General features: G+C 42.6%; 1 protein-coding gene across 1 annotated transcript in view; it reads right to left on the bottom strand.

Moving 5' to 3' along the window:
• Window positions 1-642: 642 nt before the first annotated feature.
• LOC144503759 (inositol polyphosphate 1-phosphatase-like) overlaps window positions 643-27,469 on the bottom strand; it is a 239,691-nt gene continuing 212,864 nt past the window's right edge. Inside the window, exons 6-8 of the mRNA XM_078228593.1 lie at window positions 23,362-23,562; window positions 11,351-11,525; window positions 643-4,385 (exon numbers count right to left, since the gene is read on the bottom strand). Coding sequence (XP_078084719.1) covers window positions 3,836-4,385; window positions 11,351-11,525; window positions 23,362-23,562 — 926 coding nt within the window. The 3' untranslated portion in view covers window positions 643-3,835. The remainder of the gene's footprint in view (window positions 4,386-11,350; window positions 11,526-23,361; window positions 23,563-27,469) is intronic.

The raw sequence follows: 27,469 nt of genomic DNA, 5'->3' as shown, positions 1-27,469 counted from the left end.
CCTATTGATTCACCGCTGGCCTGTCAATTTCAATGGGTATTTGAACTTGCGTGCTTTACGGCAACTAGTGCTATAAAAAAATATGGCAGGTCCTTTTTCAATTAGCCTCTCCTGTAGTTTGTGATGGACTTGGAGACAGCTACGTTGCCTGGATCTCGCCCAGCCTAAGTCAGAAGGTCGGATGAGACAGGCACAGGAGTAATTTGATGTAGTTAAGTGGGTACAGAGTGGCAATCCAACACTGATTCCCACTTTGAGGAAGTTACAGGCCAATATTCAAATTGACAGCTTGCCTCTACTGAGCGGACTGCTCACATGCAACCTAACACGCTGGAGTTAAATGCAGAAGTCAGTGAGTTCGAGTCAGCTTCCCAACAAGCTCATGTTTCTCCAAGAGTTAATACCACCCTCCCCAATTTACGCATTCCCCTATGAGGAAAAATGCCCCCAGGAGTTAACAGCAGCCTTCACTTAGAGTATAAGCTAGATGTCCAACCTCAGACTACATTTGACAAAAACAAATCGGTTTATTGGTTGATTCAGTACCAAAATATGTAAAATGCATTCAAAGTGTAATCACAAAAAGGCCTCAAGTTCAGTCCCTAGTCTGAGTGATTTTAATGGCTCTTAGCCATGGTAACATGTGATCCTGGTACACTATGGGCTGCGATTCATATATCGGTCCATCTTTTATTTCCTGCCTACAATGTGGGGAATGGTCAAGAGAAGTGCATGTATGTATGTCAGGTGTAGCAGCAGTAAGATCAGATCTCAAACTGCACAAAGGAAATGTCTGCTTGGGAGGGAACAAACCAGCATAAGTAACTTCCTCAAGTCAGGAAAGCAGGGGTCAGAGGAATAAATGGTTGGAGGAGGAAACTTGATCTAATTAAGAGACAATGAACAAAATAGGGACAGAGTAGAATGCATGAGCTTTCAGTCATGAGAAAGTCTCCATACAATCACGTGCCTGTAACATTCAGGAGTAAGTACACATGAGACAGTCCACAGAATTTACTGTGTTCTGCATCCTTAATTTATAGATGTATTAAATTACATTAACCCATAGTAATGTAATATACATATGTATTAGATACATACAAATGTATTTCATAATTCATGAACATTTTTCATGAACATTCAGTGCAAAATTATTTATATGGTATCGTACACATAGATTGCATATCAATACTGGTAACATCACCATTTAATTATAATATATCATACATGTATGTATGTTTATGGCAAAAAGCTCATGTAAGCAGACACAAACCACTGAAAAGCTTTCCTTTACCCACTTGGCCCACAAAGTTCAGTAAAACGACAGCACTCACTCTCAGTAAGGGTTGCAGTTTAGTTATGCACCATAAATATGAGCTTACTGTAAAACATAAATGCATAAGAATTGAAGAATATAACAGAGGTAACGGATCCTTTTCTATTGTTTTATGCATATTGAAATCCATCTTCGAGAGTTAGTGGATAGTCTAGATAGTTGTTGACAATGTAAAGGAAAATTTGGTCCCTTAGGCATTCTGCACCACACTATTAGCACCAATTAATACTTTTGATTTGATTTAACAGAATTGATTCATCCTTACTTGTTTGCACTGCATCATTTGTGAGCAAGCCTTTGGCTTTGTGCTAGTTCAGTGCACTTTCCCACTGAACTAAAAGGGAATTATTTTAACCCACGCCACCACGGGGAGAACTCAACTTCATACAGATAGTCACCCAAGGCCAGAATTGAACCCAGATCCCTGGTGCTGTGAGACAGCAGTGCTAACCACTATGCCACCATCCTGCCCCAGGCTCCCACAACTTGTATGATGAACAGAATCATAGTCATAGAAACCCTACAGCACAGAAGGAAGCCATTTGGCCTATCAAGCCTGCGCCGACAACAATCCCACGCAGGTCTATCCCCGTAACCCCATGTATTTGATCCTCCTGACACTAAGGGGCAATTTAGCAAGACCAAATCCACCAAACCCACACATCTTTGGAGTTTGAGTGGAAACTGGAGCACCACCTGAAGGAAACTCATGCAGACACAGGGAGAAACCACATAGTGGTTAGCAAACTCCACACAGACAGTCATCCGAGGCCAGAATTGAACCCGGGTCCCTGGTGCTATGAGGCAGTAGCACTAACCACCGACACCCATCATGCACAAATATTCCCACTGGTGGTCAAAACAGGGTGGCACGGTGGCACAGTGGTTAGCACTGCTGCCTTACAGCGCCAGCAACCCAGGTTCAATTCTGTCCTTGGGTCACTGTACGGAATCTGCATGTTCTCCCCTTGTCTGAATGGGTGAGGTTGTAAAATGCAGCGAGTCATTAAAAAGTCATTGATTTTGGCAGGACTGGAAAATCTCGCCAGTATAAAATTCCGTCCCTGGTCTCAGTCAGAATAGTTACATAGGGGAGCTGCAAGTGTCTCATGGCTAAAGAGGAACAAAACAAAAATCAGCCAGGTCTCTGATCCCAATTGCTGTAACAAGCATGTTTCCATTTGCGCAGCATGAGTGTTGTCCCCAAGATGGATCTCATTCACCTCAAGCAGAGATTGCATTTCGAAAGACAATTCCTCATGTCAACTGCTTTGAACTATTTTAACATTGTAAGATTCTATAAATCCATGTGTTATTATTTTATGTTTACACTAAAGTAAATTTAAAATGCATAAATTGATGAAAACATTTTGAAGCACAATATATTCATAGGACCAGATATGTATTAAAATTGAATATTCTAATCCATATGTCAAGGTGTTCCAGTCTGGAAGTGAGAAAAGATGTGATTCAGACAGCTTTTAATTTTAAAGGATGTTGGCACACTTTAATTTGATCTAATTAATTGGCACTTTTTAATTTGGAAATAACACACGTTGTCAGGTATAGTTTATATATAGTCCATAATGAGCTTATTGACCTGAGCCTGAATTTGAAAATAAAGTATCCCACATAGTGCAAAGTACAACACTGGACACTAGCAAGAACATTCAATAAAGAATGAATGCAAAAACACATCATAATTTCTTCCACAATAAAGAAATGTCCCTAACTCCCCATCAATGCATTCTAACTGTAAGGTGTGTCAGCATATTTAGTTCTCTGACTAAGCTAATCTCAATAATTATGCCAACATGAATAAAGTGAAGCCAATGTAATATTTAGAAGTGAAATTTAGATTTGAAAAAACACCCATGCCACCCACCTTTTTGCTCTCAATTAGTCACAAGTTAATGGCAATGGAGTTGGGCAGGAAGGTTTTGGCTGTGATGCAGAGCCTTCCTGTTTGACCAGGAGGTTCTTTTCTAGCCCACCCTTGGCTGCAGCATTGTCAGCGGACGGCAAGTTTCACCACTGCGTGATTGCACATGTCTCCTGTGCACACCGTAAGCACTTTAAATTTTAATTATAATTGCATGGGGACCAAAAAAAGCAAGAGTGGAAGAAGTGCCTACTTCCCCTTCCGCTGTTGGGAACAGCATGCTGTGATTAAAATTCCACTCAGTGTCACTGGAATAGATATATATTTGTGGCATTTATAGTGTTAGAGTTTGCACAGTAGTTAAATATAACATCTTATAATCTTGAGGTTTAGCCACCATGCTAGTGCTCTTGATTTTTGCTTAAACACTATCTCTTTTTAAATTTCATACTGTGAACCCGACTCTATAATGCAAGATTACCTTTGGTTTCGTTATATTGCTGACTGAAGCATGAAGTCCAAACCTGATGTATGTATTGTTTTGTATTTTAAATACATTTTAATGTATTATTAATTACCCTTTTAAATGGAAAAGCAATTTAAAAATGTAACTGTTATCAGAGGTTTACTTTAGAAATGATGTTCATAATGGTATCCAAATGCTTGGGACACCTGTAAGCTACTAAACCCCCTTTATTGGCCCACCTGTCTACTCCAGTAGCTCCGTTCGCTGGTGTATTATAGATCAGCTCAGGAAGTTCATCCAAATTACCATCTTTTCTTCTTTTCAAGCATTCTCTAAAGTCTACCATCCCGCCTCCCAAAGACCTCAATATAGCATGAGGTGCACAGCAGTCCCATTTGAAAGTAGTGTCCTCAGACAAAAGATAGACACTGACAAAGCCTTGCACAGCGCAGAGGCTCTTATAGCCAGCACCAGCTGCATAGTACAGTCTTAGCATCGACAATGCCGACTTGATACTCTCATTTTCACTTGTACTGATCACAGCTGACAATTTATCATCTCCAGGTTGCGGGTCTTCATCCTGCCTTGAATCCTCGCACAGATCATCGGTTGTTTGGGAAGTAGCATTTACATCCTGATTTTGCAATGAACATATGTTGATATCCTCATAAGACAGCCCCCAGAAATACTGCCCTTGCCATCTGAGGAGAAAAGCAATGATATTAAATGAGGATTTGTTATTTTGGTCCATTTATATAGAAAAAATACGCAAGAGCAGGAGGAGATTGCCATTCAGTTCCTTGAACCTGTTCTTCCATTCAGTTAGATCATGGCTGATCTACAGCTTAACTTCATTTACCCTCCTTAGTACTGTATCGTTTAATACCCTTGCCGAACAAATGAATAAGCGTCCAAAATATCTAGATGAAGCAGTTGTTTTGAATGATTTTCACAATAACTTTTACAACTACATAGATATATCGTATAAATTTTATGGAGATATTTCAGTCTGTATGATAATTTTTCTCTGCAGAAAGAGACTAAACACCCATTAGTTCCACTGTGATAACAGACATTAACGGCTCCACAACACTGTTTGATGATGTAATTTCACGCAAATTGTATCATGTCTTATAATATTTAGCGAACAATAAAAGATAACTTAGCATCTTGCTCTCATGCCCACATGTCTGTCCTTGGTCAGGTGTAATGCTTCTGTGAAGTCCAAATTAAACTGGGGGAGCAGCACCTCATCTTCCAATTAGGCTCATTACAGCCCCCGGGGACTCTGCATTGAGTTTAACAACTTTAGACTGTCATCTTTCTCTTTCATCTTGACCCATTTTTATCCAAAACATTTTGTGTCCGAACAGAAATACCCACTCTCAATCTGGGCCATCTGTCATTGTTCTTTAGTTTTGCTTCCACTGAGCGCTGACCTTTGTTCTCCTATTAACATGTTTTCCTATCTACCTTAATGCCACTAACAACATCTTCTGTAAACATTCACACTGCCATTAACGCTTCCTCTGTCTCAGGCCCTACTAATCTTCATAGCAATCTCTCTGAGCTCCTATCTGTCACTGACCTTCTTCTCTGTTCCAGCTGCTCTACCCCCTCTTATACAGTATATAGTCCATCATATTTCTACCTCTCTTTAGCTCTGAAGAAGTCATACATACACGTAACATTAACTCTTTCTCTCTCTTAAGATGCTGCCAGATCTGCTGAGCTTTTCCAACAGTTTCTGTATTTATTATAAAAGATAATTAGCACTTTCAAGGCAGGAGGATGTCCTTAGCTTACTACAGTAAACACTTGCATTTATGTAAAACTTCTAAAGCTGGGCTAACCTCCCAAGTTGCTTCGCAGAAGCACAATCAAGATGAGTATACACTGAGTCAAAAGAAAATATATCAGTAGAGGCGCCCAAAAACATGTCAAAGAAGCTAGGTAGAGTGTTCCAAAGCAGGAGAGAAGTGATAGGGTTTTGAAAGGAAATGTCAGAGTGTGACATTGATCAAAAGCACAGAGGTGAGTGGGTAAGGTGATAAGAAAGTGAAAGGTGGTTGGTGTGTTTGTAGAGTGAAAGGAGGTTACAGAATTGGAGAGAGGCAAGACAGCCACAAGGTTTATACACAAGAATGATAATTTTAAGCTTGAGCCATTGGAGAGCCCATGAGAGGATGTAAAACATTGCAAAGTCAAACTTGCATGTGATTAGGCTTGCTTGGGGCGTTCAGCTGCAGATAAGTTGAGATAGGGCAAATGGGTGATAATGCAGAAATGGAAGTAGGCAGTCTTTGCAATAAAGAATTTATGGAGCACAAGCATCGCTCAGGCTCAAATAAGATGCTAAGATTACAATCTGGTTCAGCCTGAGGCAATAACTGGAGATACAATTGGTGGTGAGAGTATGAAATCTGTGGCAGGAGTTTAAGAGATGGACTTAGTCTTCCCAGTGTTTAACTGTAGATGAGGAAAGGGAGACAGGAAATGTGGATCCTCGTTTAACTCCAGAGGTAACAGGACAGAAGAATGGAGATAACTTGCTTTTGGAGTTGAAGTGGCTATGGTCTGATAGATAAATTGGAGCCAATTAAAGGCAGGCTTAGGAGCTGTAAGCTGGACAATAGAGGAAGATGAAGTCAAAGGTTGCAGTGCCATCAATCAGGCCAAGGTGAGATAATTCACTGTGATGAGAGAAGATTTACTCTGTGTAAATTGCTCCGCACCATTTAGTGCTGTGGCAAGAGTGGAAACTTGATTGAAGAGATTCACAGAGGTGAAGGAAAGATAGTCATTGAATTGCAACACTACAACAGGGTCAAAGGCCTAGAAGAAGAAAAAATAAATTGGAGATGATTGGGTGATTAGTAAGGATAGAGTTTATGTTTTTGAGGGTGGGGTGATAATAGTGATTTTGATAGAGGCTGCATCGGAGGAAAGGGAATTACTTACAATGCCAGCTAGAAAAGGGGTCAGGGTGTGAAGTTGTGTGTCAGCAACTTAATGAGTACAGGGTCAAGGGAGTTGGATTTTATGGATGAGCTGAGCTCAGCGTAATTTGATGGGAGGCAGGAAAGTAGAGACAGATGTGAATCCAGGGCTAAAATGGCATGGGAAATAGGGGAAAGCAGCAGAGTTATAGAAATGGAGCATCCAGCAGTTGTTTGCACCTGCTGTGGAAGACAAAAGTAAAGGAGGCAGAAGACAGGAGTAAAAAGAGACAGTTGGTAGGGGACACAAGAGTTGACTTTGCATTCCAGAGTGATTTTGGGGAATTGGATGATCCTGTCAAAGCAGAGTGAGGACTGATGGTCCAGATAGAGCACTGTTGCATGGTTAAACCAGTTAGAACATCAAGAGCATAGTTAGGAACAGAGGCAGGTCACAGACCCTTCGGGCCTGCTCCACCTTTCAACCAAGATCAGGGCTGATTTTCTCCCTCAACTCAACCTTTCTGCACCATCCCCATATCCATTCATTCTCTTAATGTCCAAAGATGTATCAAACACTGAAATAAAAACAAAAATGCTGGAAATTCTCAGCAGGTCTGACAGCTTTACTATCCCTACAGTCACTCCTGCTAAATATTTCCAATACTCTGTTTTTTATTCCAGATTTTCAACATCTGTTTTTTTTTGCTTTTAAGTCTATTGACCTCTGACTTGTTCATACTCAGTGAGTATCCATGGGTCCCTGGAGTAGAGAATTCCAAATGTTCACAACGTTTTGAGTGAAGAGGCTTCACCTCACCTCAGGTCTGTAAGGACAACTCCTTATTCCTGGACTGTGACATAATGTTCTGGATTCCCAGGTCATGAGGAAATGTTTTCTTAGCATTCACCCTATGGAGCCTTTAAGCTAAATGCCAGTTCCATGAACGTCATAGACCTGAAATGTTAATCTGTTTCTCTCCCCACAGATGCTGCCAGGCCTGCTGAGTATTTCCAGCATTTTCTGCTTTTAAGTCAGAGGTTCGTACATTTTGGGGCACTGATGAGAATTAAGAGATATGGAGACAATGCAGCAAGGTGGAGTTGAGATAGAAGATCAGCCATGAGCATCTTGAATGGCAGTGTACGCTTGAAAGGCTAAATGGCCGACCACCACTCCTACTGAGTTCAACAAGGTCTGACTGAACCACATTGTGTGCTATCAAGTTTCACTCTGCCCTTGCCATCCTAAAGTCCAGCATCATTCTGGAATGCAAAATTAACTTTTGATTATTTTGTCCACTGCCATTTACTTAATAATTAAGTTAAAAGAAGAAGTGAAGGAAAGGAGAGTCAGAATTTACTCACCCTATGAATCGCTCATGCAATAACTGGTATGTCATTATATAGTAGCATTGACAGAGAGCAGTATTTCGCCGATAATCTTAGATGAATTGATAATGTGTTGGGGGAAGAGGGAGTGCATACATGTGTGTGTGTGCATGTATATGAAGACCTACCTTGAGGATTATGCCCAACTTTACTTCCTGTATAGTTTAACATTTAGGAATAGCAATGGAGTCAGACGTGCACCTTGCTAAAACTAACATGAAGGAAATACATTCTGCTCTCTTCAGTAATGACCTCCTCATCATGCAGGTGGTACTGCTGTTGCCAAGTCAGTTATCATTTGTCAGCTCTGAAGAACGGTCGAAACGTTGGCTCTATTCACGGATTCTGTCAGACCTGCTGAGATTTTCCAGCATTTTCTATTTTTTTTCAGATTCCAGCATCTGCAGTATTTTGCTTTTATCTCAGTTACTACGACTGTTCAGTTAACCTATAATAATGGGTAGTGCATTAGAGGATGCCTCATTATTTTACAAGAGCACCATCTACAGTCCTTAGCTCCACAGAACAGGCTGCCAGGATGCGTTGGATTTTGGATTTATTCTGAGGCAGACATCTCTGAAGCAGTAGACAATCCATAAAAGTACTTAACACTCCTCACCATAACCTATCATAACCTTGCCTCTGAATATTATACATTGCCTCCATTTGCCCATATTTTATTTATTTTCTACTTCATGTGGAACTAACCGATAAGGAACTGTGTAAGGCAGGGTGGAAAATGGAGTGAAGAAAGGATTGGCAGAGGGCATTCAGGCTGAGACACTGAAAGGTGAACGGTGGAGAGACAGGAGGAAAAGATGCATAGAAACCAGAATCAGGACTAGGATATGCAAAAGAGGACTTAAGACTCAAGTTTTCGTGGTAAAATGAAACAAGGTCTTGGAAGAGTTTGTAGATAAAAGGACAAAGATCTTAAATGTAATAGTTCAGTGGTGGGGGCGGGGGAGGGGTGGCGGTAGGTGATGAGAGAGTGCCAGTTGGTGCAAACTAGTGTGGAGTTATGGACATGTCGGAGTTTATGGATCATGGAGGTCGGAATGCCAGTGAGGGAAGCATCTGAGAAATTGATCGGTTTTCCATATCTCCATGTTGGGGACATTCCATAGCGTCGTGTCTGGCAGGCAGTCCAGATTTGTCCTGAAGATGAGATAATTGGAACAGAGGTAGATCTGGGTTCCGTCAGCAGCCAGGAAAGCTGGGCATGCAGAAAGTTCAGCATGGAAGTAGGGTAGAGGAGGAACAGATCGGATCATTGTGGAACATTGGAGGTGACAATGCATGGTTAGGAAGAGAAGTCATTTTTAGTGATATGCTGGATTAGAACATGAGAGTTAGCAAATACGATGATGGTGGTGGTTTTTGAAAGAGTGCTAAAGGGTGTTGTTGTATATCAAGCTAATTGAAAGGTCAAAAGTTCGAAAGTCAATGTAGAGAGGCTAGTGTGAGTGAGGGGCTAGAGGGTTGTCTGGGCGAGGCAGAAGCTGGTTCTGGTTCAGCGCAGATGGCCTTGACCTTTGAGAAGTGATTCATCTCCTCACACTTGATTTTGGAAGTGAGAGTGGAGGGTATTTGGGGTTGGACAGAGAGAGGACATGTCTTTTTTCTTCGTGTTCTGCCACTTTTCTTTCACGTCCAACCCTTGTTACTCCCTGTGATACCTTGCCTTATCTTGTGGCTCGTTGTCTTAGAAATCATAGAAACCCTACAGTACAGAAAGAGGCCATTCGGCCCATCGAGTCTGCACCGACCACAATCCCACCCAGACCCTACTCCCATATCCCTACATATTTTACCCACTAATCCCTCTAACCATCTCAGGACACTAAGGGGCAATTTTAACATGGCCAATCAACCTAACCCGCACATCTTTGGACTGTGGGAGGAAACCGGAGCACCCGGAGGAAACCCACGCAGACACGAGGAGAATGTGCAAACTCCACACAGACAGTGACCCAAGCTGGGAATTGAACCCAGGTCCCTGGAGCTGTGAAACAGCAGTGCTAACCACTGTGCTACCGTGCCGCCCAGTGTGCTACCGTGCCGCACTGTGCTACCGTCTTCTTGTCTCCTGGGCCTTTTTCTTCTTGGATATTATATATTATTATTCATGGTAATTTTTTCTTGTGTGGGGTGGTGAATGGGGGGTATCCCCATGTGGCAGAAGAGAAAGAGTGTGTGGGGGGGAGGGAAGAACAAAGGAAAACAGGGTGATGGTCTGCTTCTGTCGTATTTTAGGTGGTTGTTGAGGTGGTGTGTGTTAGGAGGAGGGGGCTGCTAGGTTGGGGCTTTACATGTTTCTGGGGGCTGGGATGGATGTCCAAATGGTGTGTGTGATGGAGAGTTGTTTATGGAGGTTTCCTGGCTGGGGAGGTTTTGTCTGTTGCTGAGTCAGATACTGTTTTTTCTGGGGGTGGTGGGGGTAAGGTTTTGTTAGTGGGTGGGCTACTGAGGGGGTAGTAGGTGGGCTACTGGAGGTCAGGCAGTGGGGGAAAAAAAAGTCCTGGGGGTTTCCTGATAGGGATGTTGGTGGGTAGGTTTTTGGCTGAAGGGTAGTTTGTTGTCCTCCCCTGTCTTGACGCTTTCGTCTCTGGTGTGTGCCTGTTAGGATGGTGGGGTGAGGGGGCGCCCAGAGCTGGTAGGATGGGGTGACTTTTTATTCTTTGTGGGTGTTTTATGTTGTGGTGAGCAGAATGTCGTGGTGTGGATTCGGGTAGTATGAATCAGATTGGTGTGGTGGGGGGGGGGGGAACTAGTTGACGGAGCAAGTTGGTGTAGGGACATTCTCATTTATTCAGATGGTATTGGAAGTGAGAGCGGAGGCTGTGAAACAAGAGGATCGGAGGAGGTATAAGTTAATAGTTTTTCTCTTACCCCCATGAATTTAGCTGTAGAGTGGAGAACGGAGTAACAATTAATGTGGTCAAGGCAAACCTAGCAGTGAAGGGCAAGTTTGGCTGAGTGTCTGGTGCTACAATCATCTGATTTGAAAAGACCTCAGTAGGCAACTGATACGATCAGTTCATCCCACACAATGGAAAATAACACAGGCGGCTAATCTGATCCTGTCAGTATTACACTGTGCCTCTAGTTAACTTTCTTAGAAAACAAAAAAAAACACCTTCGTTCATTCTTTCTGTCGTCATTTGAAAAGCAGATTTTTGGAAGCTTTTTCCTGGATGTAAACTTTATTATTAATTTATGTGTTTCATTGGATAGCTTCTATGCTCAATATCAGGCTTTGAGGTTGGTATACCTGCACCATACTACTACACAATGATTAATATAATGGAAGACTCTATCCGTTGTCTTTTTACCTGAGACTATCTGGGTCACGAGTTACAAATGGCTGGTTGATGACACCCATTATGGGGAGCCCAGAACTTCTGTCATACACTCCGATCAGAATGGTTACACACTGTAGTCCTTTGGAGTAAATTCCATCTTTAGGCTTTTCATCTGCATATCCTTTAATGTACTGAAATGTTGAGTCTGAAGAGATAAGAACATTTGTGTAAAAGAAACAAGAAACTTTGTCATCACACACACACTGGAAAGTAAAACTGACAATGAAAGTTAGTCTATCGCATAAAGAAAATGGCTTACAGTATTTGATATTTACCCAGAATTTTCATTTTGGCAGAATGACGGGAATTGATTTTAATACTTCCAGAAAGGCCATTTCTCATTTCATGCTTTCTTATGAACTTGAATTTTTTAAAAATGAATTTGTGGCACATGGGCATTGTTGGCATTTGTTGCCCATCCCTAGTTGAGACTCAACCACATTGCTGTGGCTCTGGAGACCAGACCAGGTAAAGACGGCAGATTTCCTTCCATAAAGGACATTACTGTATCAGATGGGTTTTTCCAACAATTGACGATGATTTCATGGTCATCAGTAGATTCTTAATTCCAGATTTCTTTTATTGAATTCAAATTCCATCATCTATCATGGTGGGATTCAAACCCAGGTCCCCAGATCATTAGCTGAGTTTCTGGATTAATAGTCTGGCGATAATACCACTAGGCCATCGCATCCCCTGCACTTTTATTCTTGGTTATGGAGTGGCAATAATCATGATTCCCTATCTGGAAAATTCCTTTCTATAGTTCTACATTGAAAGGGAGGTGAAGTCGAAGGTTGGTTAATTCTAGGCCCTTAACTACAGTCTTGTACCACTGTTATCACCAGAGAATAAAATACTTCACAATAAGACTGGAGAGGGATGCAGAGAAATACATAGTAAAACAGTTGAAAATAAATTGCTAAAACTGTGCACATTTTATTTGATTTTTGTAATCTAGCTTTCTGATTGTCTGGGCTGAATTTTTGACGCTCTTCGGAGATGGGGGTGGAAGCTGAAAATATCGCTGCCAGGCAGGGTTCAATGTCAAGACATCAAAGGCCTCTTTGCCAGATCTGGACAACATATTTATCTATTGATGGGTGGGCTTCTCAGGAGCAGTGGGCATTGGGTTCTGCCTCCTGCATTGGATTCCTCCAGGTACAGGACATCATCAACTATATCCATGGGGACATCAAGGCACCCACTGACTGTCAACTCAGATTCATCAACAGAAGGGCTTCCATTCCCTCAACATCCAAATTACCTAATACCACAAGAGCTTGTTCTTTGTGTGCGCTCACTTTCCTGACAGCTGCCATGAATCCTTCAACCTCCCAGGCTGCCTCAGATTTTCATTCCAACCCCCAAAGTGCATGGACACATCCTGGGGGACAAGGGATATCCCTTGAAAACATGGTTACTCACCCCTCTACAGGAGTCAGATATAGAGGCACAGAGGTGATCCAATCATTATCATTTGCTCAGTAAGACAAGCATCGAGCAGGGCCATGAGGCTTCTGAAGATGCAAGTTCTAGTGCTCAGACCAATCGGGTGGTGCCCTTTGATATTCTAGTGCAAGGAGCTTGTTCATTGTGGAGTTCAACTGTGTTCTCCATAACATGGTCCTCTGGAGACCTGTGGATCTTGCGCTCAGTGAGACCCTGGTAATGAGCAACTCATCAGTGAACAAGCAGGAAGTAAGAGAGAAGCAGGAAGAGCAAACAGGGGGAAATGGCACCTGCTGCATAACAAGGTCGACTCCTACTGCCATCCTCTGTGAAGAGGATATTCCTCATCTTCCTCGCAGCTTTCAGCAGGTTGGCATTAATGAAATGAAGGGTTTCCAGGCCCCAGGCTCCCCTGTGGCATTGCACCTTCTGTTGCTGTGACACAAACTCCAAATCCCTCCCTTGGGACCACCAGAAGCTTCAGTGGCTGCTGCCAGGGCAGGGGTAAAATGAGTCCCACACTCACCTTGATTCCTGCCCCACTGGTTTTAAGTGGACAGGAAACCTGCCTCATACCAATTAAGGCCTCACCTCTTGAAAATCTGAACATTAATCTGTTTCCACCGGAAACTGGTTTCTGACCCAAAAACAGACCTGCTTGCTGTTTCCTGCTTCTGTGGCAAAAATTCAGCCTCCTATTCTGCTGCCTTCAGTATTCTTTTGGGTACTGTCAGTGCTATTATTAAGCCAAGGACCGTTCCATGATCAATGTAATCTACACATCACATAATCTAAGCAGAAGTGTGCACAGCAAATTTCCTGTACTGAATTTTCCTCAGCGCAGACAGGAATTCTCTCGTGCTATCGTCCACTTGATCTGACAGCTCAGCTGAGCAAATACAAGAAATGTTGCTCTTCAGGGATTCCAGACACATTGACATTCAAATGTCAGCTGAGGCTAGAATTCAAGCAATCTTTCAGAGACAGGGTTTAGCTATTTACGCCTTAGACTCCGTAGCTAACAATTTCACATATTCAAATTTTATTGTAAAGTTAGCTTCACAAAGACATAACTCAATGCTTAGATTCACAAGGTCAGTGATAATCGATAGAATCATTATCTTGATGCAAGCGTTCACTGGTGGAAATCTACACTTCAGTTTGAACAACATTCACCACAAGATATGTAAAGTTGAATTCGCTAATGTTAGCTTTTATGTGCACTTTTAGTTAGAACATTTGGCCGCTGTGAGGCAAGCCATAAACAAAATACAAAGCCGACGTGCTGGTAATTGTGGGAAAAAAATCATACTGTTATCAATATTTAAAAAAATAATTACAGTAAACTTATGAATGAACAAGAAGGTTGAAAGGTTCACTGAGACGATTTACATAAGTGCTACCAGCTCTGGAAATGGTTGTGGCAGAAGCTAGTTTCTGCTTGCTTTCTGGCTCTCTTCATTTGCAAACTTAGTGCCATTTAACAACATTCTCTTAGTTAGCTTCCCTAGCAGCTCCATATGAACTCCGACCCATATTTACAACAATCCCTTTGATGTTAATGTTTGTATCCCCATTGTTCTGATCAGAACAAGACCATCTCCAAACATTTCCCTTTAACCCTCACCAGTCACACCTTCATAGCTTCTTCAAACCCACTTCCCACTTAATTTGCTTCCGAAACAACTCTTACAAATCACTTATAATGGCACCTTCAACAATCCAGCTGTTGAACCTCTGGATCTCTATTTCCTTCTGCAGCTGTCAATCTGCTCAATCTCCCTCACCTTCAGCTGTCATGCATCCAGCAAAACTCCCTCACATCCTGGCACAGTTCCCATTTCCACGTCCTCATTTAAAACTTGAGAGTGTACCTGGTACATAACTGGCTCAGGCATCCATCAACGGATTTGACTGAACCACATCAAGTATTACTGGGCCCATATTACACTCACCTAACACTTCTCTCTTGTCCAGCTCAGTGGGATTGCTCTCGCTTGGTTCCACTCTGGTAGCTGGAACCCCCAGAGGTTTATTCTTGTCCCCTTCTTCTATCTTATCTACCTACTTGGTGACATCATTTAAAGATGGCATTGGGACGGTGGCACATTGTTTAGCACAGCTGCCTCACAGAGCCAGGGACCCAGGTTCGATTCCAGCCCTCTGTGCCTGTCTGTGTGGAGTTTGCATGTTCTCTCCTTGTCGCGTGGGTTTCCTCCGGGTGCTTGTCCCTTCGCTGTCGCTGGGTCAAAAACCTGAAGCTCCCTTATTAACTGCAATGTGGCTGTATCTAAACCAGACGGATTCAGCAGTTCAAGAATTTAGCTCACAACTACTTTCTCGAGGGCCATTAGCCCACAAGTGCTGGCCTTGCCAGTGAGGTCACATCCCATGGAAGAATAAAAAACAAATCTACCAACAGCAAATGCTGCCTAATTCCATCTCTAGAACATCACTCAGTACTGCCCATGCCTCCACTCATTAGCTGCTGAAACCCTCAGTCAATCCTCTGTAAAGTTGTTTGGGCTAATGGGCCAATGCCAATCAGATCTGCAGGCCAGGATCTTGGCTAGTATACAATAGTCAGCAAGGTGGACGGGCAGGCTTACTTCACAAGACCTAGGTAAAAAAGCTCACTTTTTAAAATTGCTTTAATGTGATTATGGCAACTTTAAAGATATCTGATAATACCTTTATCTCCATTAGATATTGTAGGAACAGAACAAAGCTCTGAGAGTAGGGAGAGCCCACCCCACTCTGGTGGGCTGTCTCCCAGCCAGCTAATGCTCAGAGGGGCATTCATTGACTTAGGGTGAGACTTCCATCCCCATCCGGGGAGGAAACACCACTTTTGAGAGGCTGCAGACCAGTCAAATGGCCGACAGCACTCTGGCTCAGCAGCATCACCTGGTTCAGTCCCCATCAGAGATCATCACTGGAGCTGGATGGGGAGGTAACTTGTGGGGATGATTCTTGGTGGGGCCAGGCTAGGAGGCTACAGAGAGCGGGGTGGATTGAGGTGCATAGGTTGCGGGGTGGGGAGGGGTCCTCCCCTTAATGTGGCCTTCAATGGGAACCTGTAAAGGAAGGACCATCCCTTTCCCACCAATAGCCCAAGCAGTGACTGGTGGGCCTGGTGGACTTCAAACTTGGTGGTAGTCTCATAAAGCATCACTTGGCCCAAGAGTGGGTGGGCTGCCTAATGCCTGCCCTGCTGCACATAAAATTGTACTGAGGACTTGGACAGTCAGGTAGGGACCATGAAAGCACCGAAACACATTACACCCAATTTTATGCAACCCAAACACCATCCAACTGCCTAATTTCAGGCCAGTGTTTCTATTAAGCTATTTGGTAAACTTTTACATAAAGCGTTATAATACAGATAATAGACATCCTGGAGTTAAGTTACTGAATTAATTTCCCAATTGTGCTAATGGTTTTAAATGTTTTGAATTCTGATGGCTTGAATTACGATGCTTATCCACAGAGGTTAAACAGTAAAGAATTGCTCTGATGGTATTCATTACTTCCTAAATATAGGAGAATATTGTGTTCTAAATTTGGAACTGTTTATTTCAAGCACCCAGTAGTCTATTTTCGATTCAACATTTAAAGACAATGGAACGGTTGCACAACATGATAATCATTGCCGAGCCAATCACATCGTCTGCACCAAACCTATCTTAGTTTAAATCTAATGAGCAGGAAGAGAGAATCGCTTTGAACTGCTGCAGTGGGCTGCCAAAAGCTGTCATAATATTTATCACTCAAGACATTCCAAGACTGAATATGCCAAGAAGTATGGATTAAACTATGGTGATAAGGGCCAGGTATGGGCTGCTTCTTCACAGTGATGCTGAATGTGCTTTTAAAAAATAAAATAAGGATAGAATTAACATTTTTTTCCGGCTTGGAAAATATGCAGAAAAGAAATTAAATTGTTGCCCTTGACTCAATATGTCCAAGTAGAATTACAGTTAAATTTAGAGAAAATTCAGTCAATTTCTCGTATTATAAATCATCATTCATGATTGTTCTTGTATGTAAGTATGTAAATAACAAATAAAAAAGTACGAATTAGTTAATTATTTGTACAATCAGAATTCCAAGGCATTCAGTTTTATTGAAAGCCTTGAGACACTGGAGGTGAGCCAGTTAGTAGGCTGGGGCAGCACAGTGGCATGGTGGTTAGCACTACTGCCTCACAGCGCCAGGGACCCAGATTCAATTCTGGCCTCGGGTAACTATCTGTGTGGAGTGTGCATGTTCTCCCCATGTCTGCGTGGGTTTCCTCACATTCTCCAAAGATGTGCAGGTTAGGTTGATTGGCCATGCTCAATTGCCCCTTAGTGTCAGGGAGATTAGCAGGGTAAATACATGGGTTTATGGGGATAGGGCCTGGATGGGCTTATTGTAGGTGCAGGCTCGATGGGCTGAATGGCCTGTTTCTGCACTGTAGGGATTCTATGATTCATAAACTGCTACAGTCTTTTGATCCAATTGAGTGGCTTGCTATTCCATTTCAGAGGGCAAGTAAGGGTCTGGAGTCACATTTAGGCCAGACAGGCTAATTTCCTTCCTTAATTGGCATTAATGAACCAAATGGATTGTTACAATTCAGTAGTTTCATGGTCACTATCATGGCGCGTGAACTACCCTTTCTTTCTGATTTACTTAATTAACTAAATTTAAATTTCCCAACTGCCATGCTGGGATTTGAACTCATTGCCAGATTATATAGTCCAGGCTCTCCAAGGATGCCACCTGTGACAAAGATATCGGTGCAGGAAAGATTCTAATGTCTTATTCAGGCTGATTTTCTGGCCTATATCACTACAGCAGGTGACACACTACTGACTCATAATGAGCTTACATTTTTTAAGCACCAAATCTGTTGGGCCTTGCAATGTCTGATTGACACCTCTGGCTTTTTGTAGTCATGTGACTATGCCATGAGGCTGCCTCTGGAAGCAGACACCTAAAGATCAGTTCAGTAAAATCTCTCACAGGAAAAGACACTGAAGAAGACTGCTGTCTTTATATTTGAAAAAATATCAGAGGTCTATGAGGCTGTTTGGTGCCTAAAAGCAGGCACCATGCAATCAAATTTCTAGGTCCATAATTCAAAGCTTTGTGATTCCGTAATATAATTACAAGGTTGTAACCTAGGGCTGAATTTTGTGGGGCACAGAGGTCCCCCTCCCCACCCCACCCCTCCAAATCAGCTAAAAGGTCAGTGGGAAGCCAGCCCAAGGGAAGAACAGCTGCCCTGCTGTTACTTATGGTCAGTTGGCCATTAGTAGGCTGGAGGCAGGATTGCTACCCCTCAGAGACAGGAAGTCTCACCTCAGAGACTGGCCAATCAAAAGGCTGACAGATCTGTGGTCCCAGAAACATCAGGCAGGAGCAGTGGGCACTTTTGGCCACTGGAGCCAGACACCAAGGTCAGTATTAAAACAATCACTGTCTATGAGGTATGTTCTACTTTCTCTTCTGTGTTATTTCTTAGGTATCTGGATAAAATTCCTTGTGTATTATAAAGTTCAGATTAAACTCAAGTGTGAAAAATTAGAATGCAAGTGCTTATATTGATTCAATAAAGTCATTAATTTAAATGATTTGTTGTTTTTAAATAATAAAAGAAGAAAAGCAGGGGAAATACATAACTTTCTACGTAAGGGTTGAACTTTATGCTCCACCACCAGTAGTTTTGAAGCTGGGGTGAGGTTGTAAAATCCAGCGGGTGCTCTTTCTGCCTCCTAACCATGCCAGCAGCCCGAAAGAAATTTTACATGTTGGTGGAGGCATTGGACAACCCAAACACCATTGGGATACTTAATGGGCACTTAAGGACCTCATTAACCCCTGTCAACGCTATTTGACTTGTGGTAGAGGGGGGTGGTGCATGCCATGTGAAGCTCAGCAGACTTAGCCCTGCATGCTGTTGTCGGGTAAGGTGCGAGGAGCTCCTTTGTGGACCCCATGTGCCTATTGGAGCCATGCCCCAGCTCCCCCTTCAGTTTCAGACTTCGCACTTTACTTTCTCTCATGGCTGGCCTCTCAAACCCAGCCCGTCCACTCCCGTCAACCACCTTGTTTTGGAAAGTCGTCAAAATTCCCTACCCCCACTACTGGAGTGGCACGGTGGCACAGTGGTTAGCACTGCTGCCTCACATCGCCAGGAACCCGGGTTCGATTCCTGGCTTGGCTCACTGTCTGTGTGGAGTTTGCACGTTCTCCCGTGTTTACGTGGGTTTCCTCCGGGTGCTCCAGTTTCCTCCCATAGTCCAAAGATGTGCAGGTTAGGTGCATTGGCCATGCTAAATTCTCCCTTGGTGTATCCAAACAGGCGCCGCAGTGTGGCTACTAGGGGATTTTTACAGTAACTTCATTACAGTGTTAATGTAAGCCTTCTTGTGACACTAATAAATAAACTTTAAACTTTATGCCCCTCAGCCATCCAACTAGCTTGCAGCTCTCTGTTCTTGCCTGAGGAGGTGGAAATCTTGCCTCCAGGCTATTAACAGCAATTGACCCTTAAACAACAGCGGGGAGGACATCCCACTGAACCTTTGGTCAGAATAGAGCAGAGACCACTGCATCCAGCCCTGAGTTAAATCTCTGATGATATCACAGAGCCACATAGCTTTGAAATATGAGTCTGGAAATTTGACTGCACAGTGCCCATTTTTTTCAGGCATTAAACAACTTCCTAATATGATAGTAGAAATTACAAGCTCATTTTAAATCAGTAGTGCACTAGCTGCCATATTGGTAAAGGCCAAAACATTGACCTATACCAGACATTAGCATCTTTCATATGAAAATAGAGGATCTAACACCTGTTTCAGGCCCCAACTACAAGATTGGTTTGTCATGAGGCAAACATGCTGGCTGCACTCAGAAAAACCAGGCCTCCAGGCAGTCTAACAGATACCCACTTGACTGCACATCAAAAGAATGGGAACCCCCAAAACCCCCTGACTGTCACATCAATCCGTCAACCCCTCACTTTCCTAAGGGTTGCCACTGCGATGCAAGCAGCCAATCTTCAAGCATGTTTCACCAGATGAGCTGTGAAGAGGCCTCAATGGAATGAAAATCAGAAGAGGTGTATCGCAGTCAATTGAAAAGCTATTAGCTGTTTTACACAATTGCCCAAAGTCAAAATTATCTCCATGATGTCTGTTAGAAGTGAACCTGCTTTGAGGCTGTATTGAATGGACATATCACAATCCAGATTGGATTGGTATCTATGATCAAAAGGCCCAATACACTACAGCGCCAACATGCTGTGGTGGGGGGAATGGGGTTTGGGAAGGAGGCAATGTTGACAGAACAGCTTGCATTAATATAGCACCTTTAATGTTGACGGTGCTTTAAAGTCAGAGAAAAATAGACACTGAGCCACAGAAGAGATTAAATAGGGTACGTGAAATTCATGTGGAAGTACATTTTTGTTTTAAATTTAGCTGATTTCGAAGTTGCAAAAATTTATGTTGCAGAACAAAAAACATCAACCACAATGGTAAAAGTACGAGCTGAACCAACTGGTTGTATTTGACATTTACTTGCACATATAGGTTCCTGTGGTGGTTAGAGAGGCGTAGAGGCTGTTATCAAAGATCCTTTTGAAAACTGTCGAAAATTAAAACCAAACCTACCAGTGAAAAGGGCGGAGCTGTATCAACCACTATGCACTGCAAATTTATCAAGAAATAATTTGCAGTTAATTCTTTTATGGTCAAATATACAGTGTACTTTAATTATGCATTCTTCATGTCATTTTAATACTTAAGATTAATAGAACTAATACTTTTCCTTTGCAGCTTTGTATTTCACAACTTTAATTTTTTCAACTTGTAAATCAGGTACACTTACAAGAACAAACATGCATTACACTTATTTGACATAATGTTACAAATGTGACTACAATTCAAAGGCATTTCATTGGCTTTAAGCATTTTTGGGATGTCTTGAAGTCATGAAAGGCACCATATAAATGCAAGCTCTTTAGAAGAATGTCAACTAGTTTCACAGTTCCAACTTAAAAGACTTCACCCAAGGAGTTATCTTTATTAATGAGACTACGTGGCTGCCCTGTCTCCAGTCAGCACAACCGCACTACGCAAGAACTTTCACTTCTAAGTCAGAAGAATTCCCAGTTCTGTAAATCCAAATTGGGATAAACTGCCCCAGATGTTCTGATGTTTGTTTCGGGGGAAAAGTGTCATGGGAGACAGCACATTGATCCCAGAAACTATTGAGGCCACACAGGGGCTGCCGGTTGCAGAGGCTGACAGGGTGAAAAGCTGGCCTTAGTAATTTGGCACTTTGACCCAACTGTGATGACAAGAGTGAAACAAAGAAAATCCTCTATCCCTCACCTCCCACCCCCTTTCACTCCCATGCCTCATCCATGCCACCTAATGCAGCCACCCATGCCCCATGACCTCGCATAGGCTCCAAGCCAACCTATGACCCCCACCCAAACCCCTGGTCCTTTATAGCCCCTATATCAACTTTGCAATAACTTATTCCAGCCCATTCCTCCATCCACCATTCTTACCCCCCTCTAAGCTAAACTACAAACCTCCATCCACTGCCATGGCCCTTTACAGCCACTATGCCACCTAGTGCCAACTTATGACCCTCACCTACCACCCTTTGCTCTTACATCTTCCATGCTAACACACCCAGTATCCACTATGGGCAGACCTCAAGAACCATGCTGAGACTAAATAAAGTACCTAAGTGTATATTGGCACTTGAGTCATACCTGGTACAAGGGAAGATGGTTGTGGTGGTCGGAGGTCAACAGTTTCAGGACATCATTGCAGCTGTTCCACAGGGTAGTGTCCTAGGCCCAACTATCTTCAGCTGCTTCATCAATGATCTTTCCTCCATTATAAAATCAGAACTGGGGATGTTCACTGATGACTGCACAATGTTCAGCACCATTTGTGATTCCTCAAATACTGAAGAAGTCCACGTCCAGATGCAGCCAGACCTGCACAATATCCTTGCTGGGACTGACTAGTGGCAAGTAACGTGCACCACACAAGAGGCAATGACCATCTTCAACAAGAGAAAACCTAACCATCGTCCCTTGACATTCAATGACATTATCTCTGAATTCCCCATTATCAACACCCTGGGGGTTACCATTGGCCAGACACTAAACTGGACTAGCCATATAAATACAGTGGCTTTTACAGCAGGTCAGAGGCTGGGAATTCTGAATCAAGTAACCATCTCCTGACTTCCCAAAACCTGTCCACCACCAACAAAGCATAAGTCAAGAGTGTGATGGAATACTCTCCACTTGTCTGGATGACTGCAGCTCCAAAACACTCAAGTTCGATACCATCCAGGACAAAGCAGCCTGCTTGATTGCAACTCCTTCCACCAACATTTACTCCCTCTACCACCGACAAACAGTGGCAGCAGTGTGTACCATCTACAAGATGCACTGCAGGAACTCTCCAAGGTTCCTTGCGCAGCATCTTCCAAACCCACGACCACTTCCATCTAGAAGGACAAGAGCAACAGACATTTGGGAACACCACAACCTGGAATCCCTCCAAGTCACCCACCACCCTGACTTGGAAACATATTGCTGTTCTTTCTCTGTCACTGGTTCAAAATCCTGGAACTCCTTTCCTAAAAGCACTGCGAGTACCTACACCTCAGGGACTGCAGCAGTTTGAGAACTAGTGATGGGCAATAAATACTGGCTGAGCCAGCAACACCCACATCCCATTAATGAATCAAAGAAAACATTTCTCATTTCTCAGCCTGGCAAGTTATCAGGCTGCGAAAAAAAAAATGGGGTAAATCCTCGGGAACTAAGAATCACTTTGATTTGATTCTGGGAACATTGAATGTCTACATAAAGGACAGTGTGAAGTATACCGATAAAGTGTATTTCTTTTAGGTTGGGCTAAAGGTGAGAAGTGGAGTATTCTGTTCTGTGGTTTAAAGTATAAGTTGCCTCCAAACTGGTATTTAGCCAATAATGCTTTTAGTCTTTTGTGCAGCAAATGTCTTCAAATGCAAAATCTTGATGTGTAATTTCTTTCAGCTATTAACTGAAGATCAAATTTTGTTTTTAAAGTTATTGATCTTCAAGGAGAATCATGACAATTTCAATATCATATGCTCATTGTAGCAAATTGTTATCCTTTCTCTTATGCATAGGCCATCATTTCCAATCCCTGGACAGAAACAAAACCAAGGCGGGTGGCTGGGTTGCCTTAATGTTGTCTCTGCTGTGGCTTGTATGTAGTTCTGAATGTTTCTCAAGGTAGCAGGAGCTCTACCACAACCCTTAGCAAATTACAATTCTGATTTATTATCACATCTATTCCAATAAAAATGAAACATCATATTGTTCCTCAATACTAAATGAAAATAAATTTCATTCTAAAGCTGAATTTAAATACAAATCGATACTTTTACTCAAGGCTCTTACATTTTCTTTTCCTTGGCAGTTTATCTTCATTTTATTTATATTAGCGACGTACCTATAGGATCTACCCAAACTGCAAAAGTATCCTGGGGAATATCTGCTTTCACCTTCTCCAATGCAGGATCCTCAATGGAGACATCGTGATGAACAATCCTGGCCAATTGTTTGGCTGCTGTCAAATTGCCATCCAGCACTTTGCTCAGCAGCTCTGCGGTTTCTCTCTCTGTCACACAGACTTTGACTTTGATCCTCTCTCCTTTAATAGAAATAAAATAGATAGTATTCAGCACAGCAAGAATCTTCAGGCAATTTCTTTTTCTACTTTGAGTACTATCTAGGTTGAAATGTGCTAAACATAGAAGTCAGGTGATGTAGTGAAAGAAACAGCGCTAGAACACAGGTTCTTTCAGCATGCGAATCAAACTTCATCATGATAAAATGAATGACAAAATAAAAACACCTTTGAAAGATTCTTAACTGGGGAAAAAGTGCTAATTGACTGAAGGTTATTGAAGAAACAGGACATCAGAGCATCCCAACTCAATGGATGAAAAGCAATGGTGTAGCTCAGTGTAGAAGTGATAACATCAGCAGTAGATCAAATGCAATTATAATCCCTGAATACAAACGAGAAATTAACTTTGACTGGTTGGGGGTGAGCAAATCATTCTGCGAGGGCATCGGAAAGGATGAGTAGACCCTATTCCTTTCCAGCTTGATAACAAACTTTACTGTCAAATTCGGGTTTCCTGAACAACTCTGAGTTTTTATCTGTAGAACATTCAATCCCTGTAGATGTTCTTATAATTCACACTGAACCAAACTGACTTCCATTATGTCAACAGCAATGTGACAACAATATTTTAATCAGTTCAAAGATTGCTGATTCTTGGTAGGAGAATAGTAGGAGAGCAATGTTTTTTAAATCAACTGATGTAAAAACAAGACAGTCTTTACTTATGTAGTACACCATGTATTTATTTGGCTCAGTGAGACCATTCTACACTCTAAGTCCGAAAGTTATGCCCTGAGGCACTATTTCACGACTCGGGCAGACAATTAGAACCATAGAACCATAGAAAATTACAGCTCAGAAACAGGCCTTTTGGCCCTTCTTGTCTGTGCCGAACCATTTTTTGCCTAGTCCCACTGACCTGCACTTGGACCATATCCCTCCACACCCCTCTCATCCATGAACCCGTCCAAGTTTTTCTTAAATGTTAAAAGTGACCCCGCATTTACCACTTTATCCGGCAGCTCATTCCACACTCCCACCACTCTCTGCGTGAAGAAGCCCCCCCTAATATTCCCTTTAAACTTTTCTCCTTTCACCCTTAACCCATGCCCTCTGGTTTTTTTCTCCCCTAGCCTCAGCGGAAAAAGCCTGCTTGCATTTACTCTATCTATACCCATCAAAATCTTATACACCTCTATCAAATCTCCCCTCAATCTTCTACGCTCCAGGGAATAAAGTCCCAACCTATTCAATCTCTCTCTGTAACTCAGCTTCTCAAGTCCCGGCAACATCCTTGTGAACCTTCTCTGCATTCTTTCAACCTTATTTACATCCTTCCTGTAACTAGGTGACCAAAACTGTACACAATACTCCAAATTCGGCCTCACCAATGCCTTATATAACCTTACCGTAACACTCCAACTTTTATACTCGATACTCCGATTTATAAAGGCCAATGTACCAAAGGCACTCTTTACGACCCTATCCACCTGTGACGTCACTTTTAGGGAATTCTGTACCTGTATTCCCAGATCCCTCTGTTCAACTGCACTCTTCAGAGTCCTACCATTTACCCTGTACGTTCTTCTTTGGGCGGCACGGTAGCACAGTGGTTAGCACTGCTGCTTCACAGCTCCGGGGTCCCGGGTTCGATTCCCGGTTCGGGTCACTGTCTGTGTGGAGTTTGCACATTCTCCTCGTGTCTGCGTGGGTTTCCTCCGGGTGCTCCGGTTTCCTCCCACAGTCCAAAGATGTGCGGGTTAGGTTGATTGGCCCGGTTAAAAATTGCCCCTTAGAGTCCTGGGATGTGTAGGTTAGAGGGATTAGCGGGTAAATATGTGGGGGTAGGGCCTGGGTGGGATTGTGGTCGGTGCAGACTCAATGGGCCGAATGGCCTCCTTCTGCACTGTAGGGTTTCTATGATTCTATGATTCTTTGGTTTGTCCTTCCAAAGTGCAATATTTGAAGCCAACACTTCAGTGGAATGAAAAGGGAGCACTGTGTTTACATGTATTCTAATAAAAGATACAGTCCTTTGAGTGAGCTGGTCCCATCTGCCTATCCAAATAGTTGTAAAAGATCCCACAAAATTGTTACAGCACTTCAGGGTGTTCCCCTGCTGTCCGGACCAACATGGATCTCCCAACACCACCACAACAGACTGAAAGGTCATTTATCTCAATTGGCATTTGTGGGCACTTGCTATGCAAAACTGGCCAAATGTTTGCCTGCAAACTAATTTTCAAAATTAATTCAGAATGAAGTGTTTTGGGATGTTGCCAGGTAACGAAAAGTGTTGCAGAAATCGAGTTTTACCTTTATTATCTTTATTTTGTTAATTATGAAGTACAAAGATTCCATAATTTAAAAAGCATTAACAAAGAAGGGGACTTGCACCCACAGCTTTCTGACACAGAGGCAAGAGGGTTATCAACTATCTCCCAATTGACACTGTCCATCCCAGTTTCTATAATAGCAGTAAAAGTGAAATACATCAAAGGAATGTTGCTAATACTATTGATTGCCTGTCATTTTAATTTTCCAACTTGCTTTTATACTGACCTCCCTGTCCTTGGCCTCTGGCACTGTTCCACTGAAGCTCAATGCAAGCTCCAGGACCAGTGCCTCATCTTTTGATTGGGTACTCTAGAGCCTTCTGGACTCAACATTATGTTCAGCAATGTCAAACTGCACCTTTTGCCCTTGTTTTGTTCCCTTTTTTTGCAGATTTGGTTTTACTGTCTTTTTTTCTCTTTCTTTGCTTTTGGGCAGCGGCTGTTCAACTTTCTGTTATTCACACCTCATCTCGACGCATCCTTTGTTTTGCTATTTGTCCCATTACCACACCCTTTGGCCTTGTCATTTAATCACTCCTGTTTCTCACTCTACCACAGATTTTCCCTTTTGCTCTTTTCAACCCACACTCCGCCACTTTCCTTTGCTTAAAACCAATTATATTTCTAACATTTCGCAGATTTGCTGCAGGATTATCAACTGGGAACATCAACTGTTTCTCTCTCCACAGATACCAATTCATTTTCGAGCATTTCCAGCATTTTCTGTTTTTATTGCAGTTTTTATTGCTTTTGAAAGATTGAGGGTGGGATTTTACAACCTCGCTTGGGCAAGATCGTAAAATCCTGTCCGAGGCCAACAGAGATTTCTGTTCTGCGAGCTTCACCCGCCCCGGAATCGGGGCGGGCGAAGCGGTAAAATTCCGGCCTGAGTGTTGTAGTAAGGACAATTTGCTAGAATTCTACTTCATCAAAGGGTGGAAAGCAGAAGGGTATAAAGGGTGAAGTTTAGAGCAAAATGATCACAGAGGCTGAGAGTGGAGCGCTATAAAAAGAGAAAGCAAAATACTGCAGACGCTAGAATCTGAAATGTAAACAGAAAATGATGGAAAAATTCAGCAGGTCTGGCAGCACCTGTGGAGAGAGAACATACAGTTATCATTTTGAGTCCATGTGACTCTACTTCAGAGCAGTATGAAAGGTGAAGCTGACTTGAGTCAGTGAATGCCACTGGAGAAAAAAACTCCAGGAACGCATTCAGGAGCAGGAATCCTGGGTGCCACTACCCAGGAGCGTTAAGGTTAATTCTGGTGTCCCTATGCTCTCCTGGCAATGAATCAGATAACTCAGCATAGTTCATATGGTGCAGATACTTGGTAGATATACTTTATGTGGGGTATTATGTCGTTGGGTTATCATAACTGCCAGAAAGAAAGTACAATAAGCTGACACCAGTATTGTCCTTGACCCGTGCCTAAGTTCTGACAAAACACAACACCTCAGCTATTGCCAACAGGGAGCTTGAAACTCAAAAAGAAGTAGATAATTTTCAAAACACTGACCTAGGTAAATAAATAAAAGGCGCAAGAGCTTTTATCACAGAATCATAGAATTCCTACAGTGCAGAAGAGGTC

Source organism: Mustelus asterias, chromosome 14 (genome assembly GCF_964213995.1).
Source record: "Mustelus asterias chromosome 14, sMusAst1.hap1.1, whole genome shotgun sequence".
NCBI classification, from domain to species: domain Eukaryota; kingdom Metazoa; phylum Chordata; class Chondrichthyes; order Carcharhiniformes; family Triakidae; genus Mustelus; species Mustelus asterias.
The sequence above is the reverse complement of the archived record's forward strand: the minus strand, read 5'-3'. Positions and strand labels throughout refer to the sequence as shown.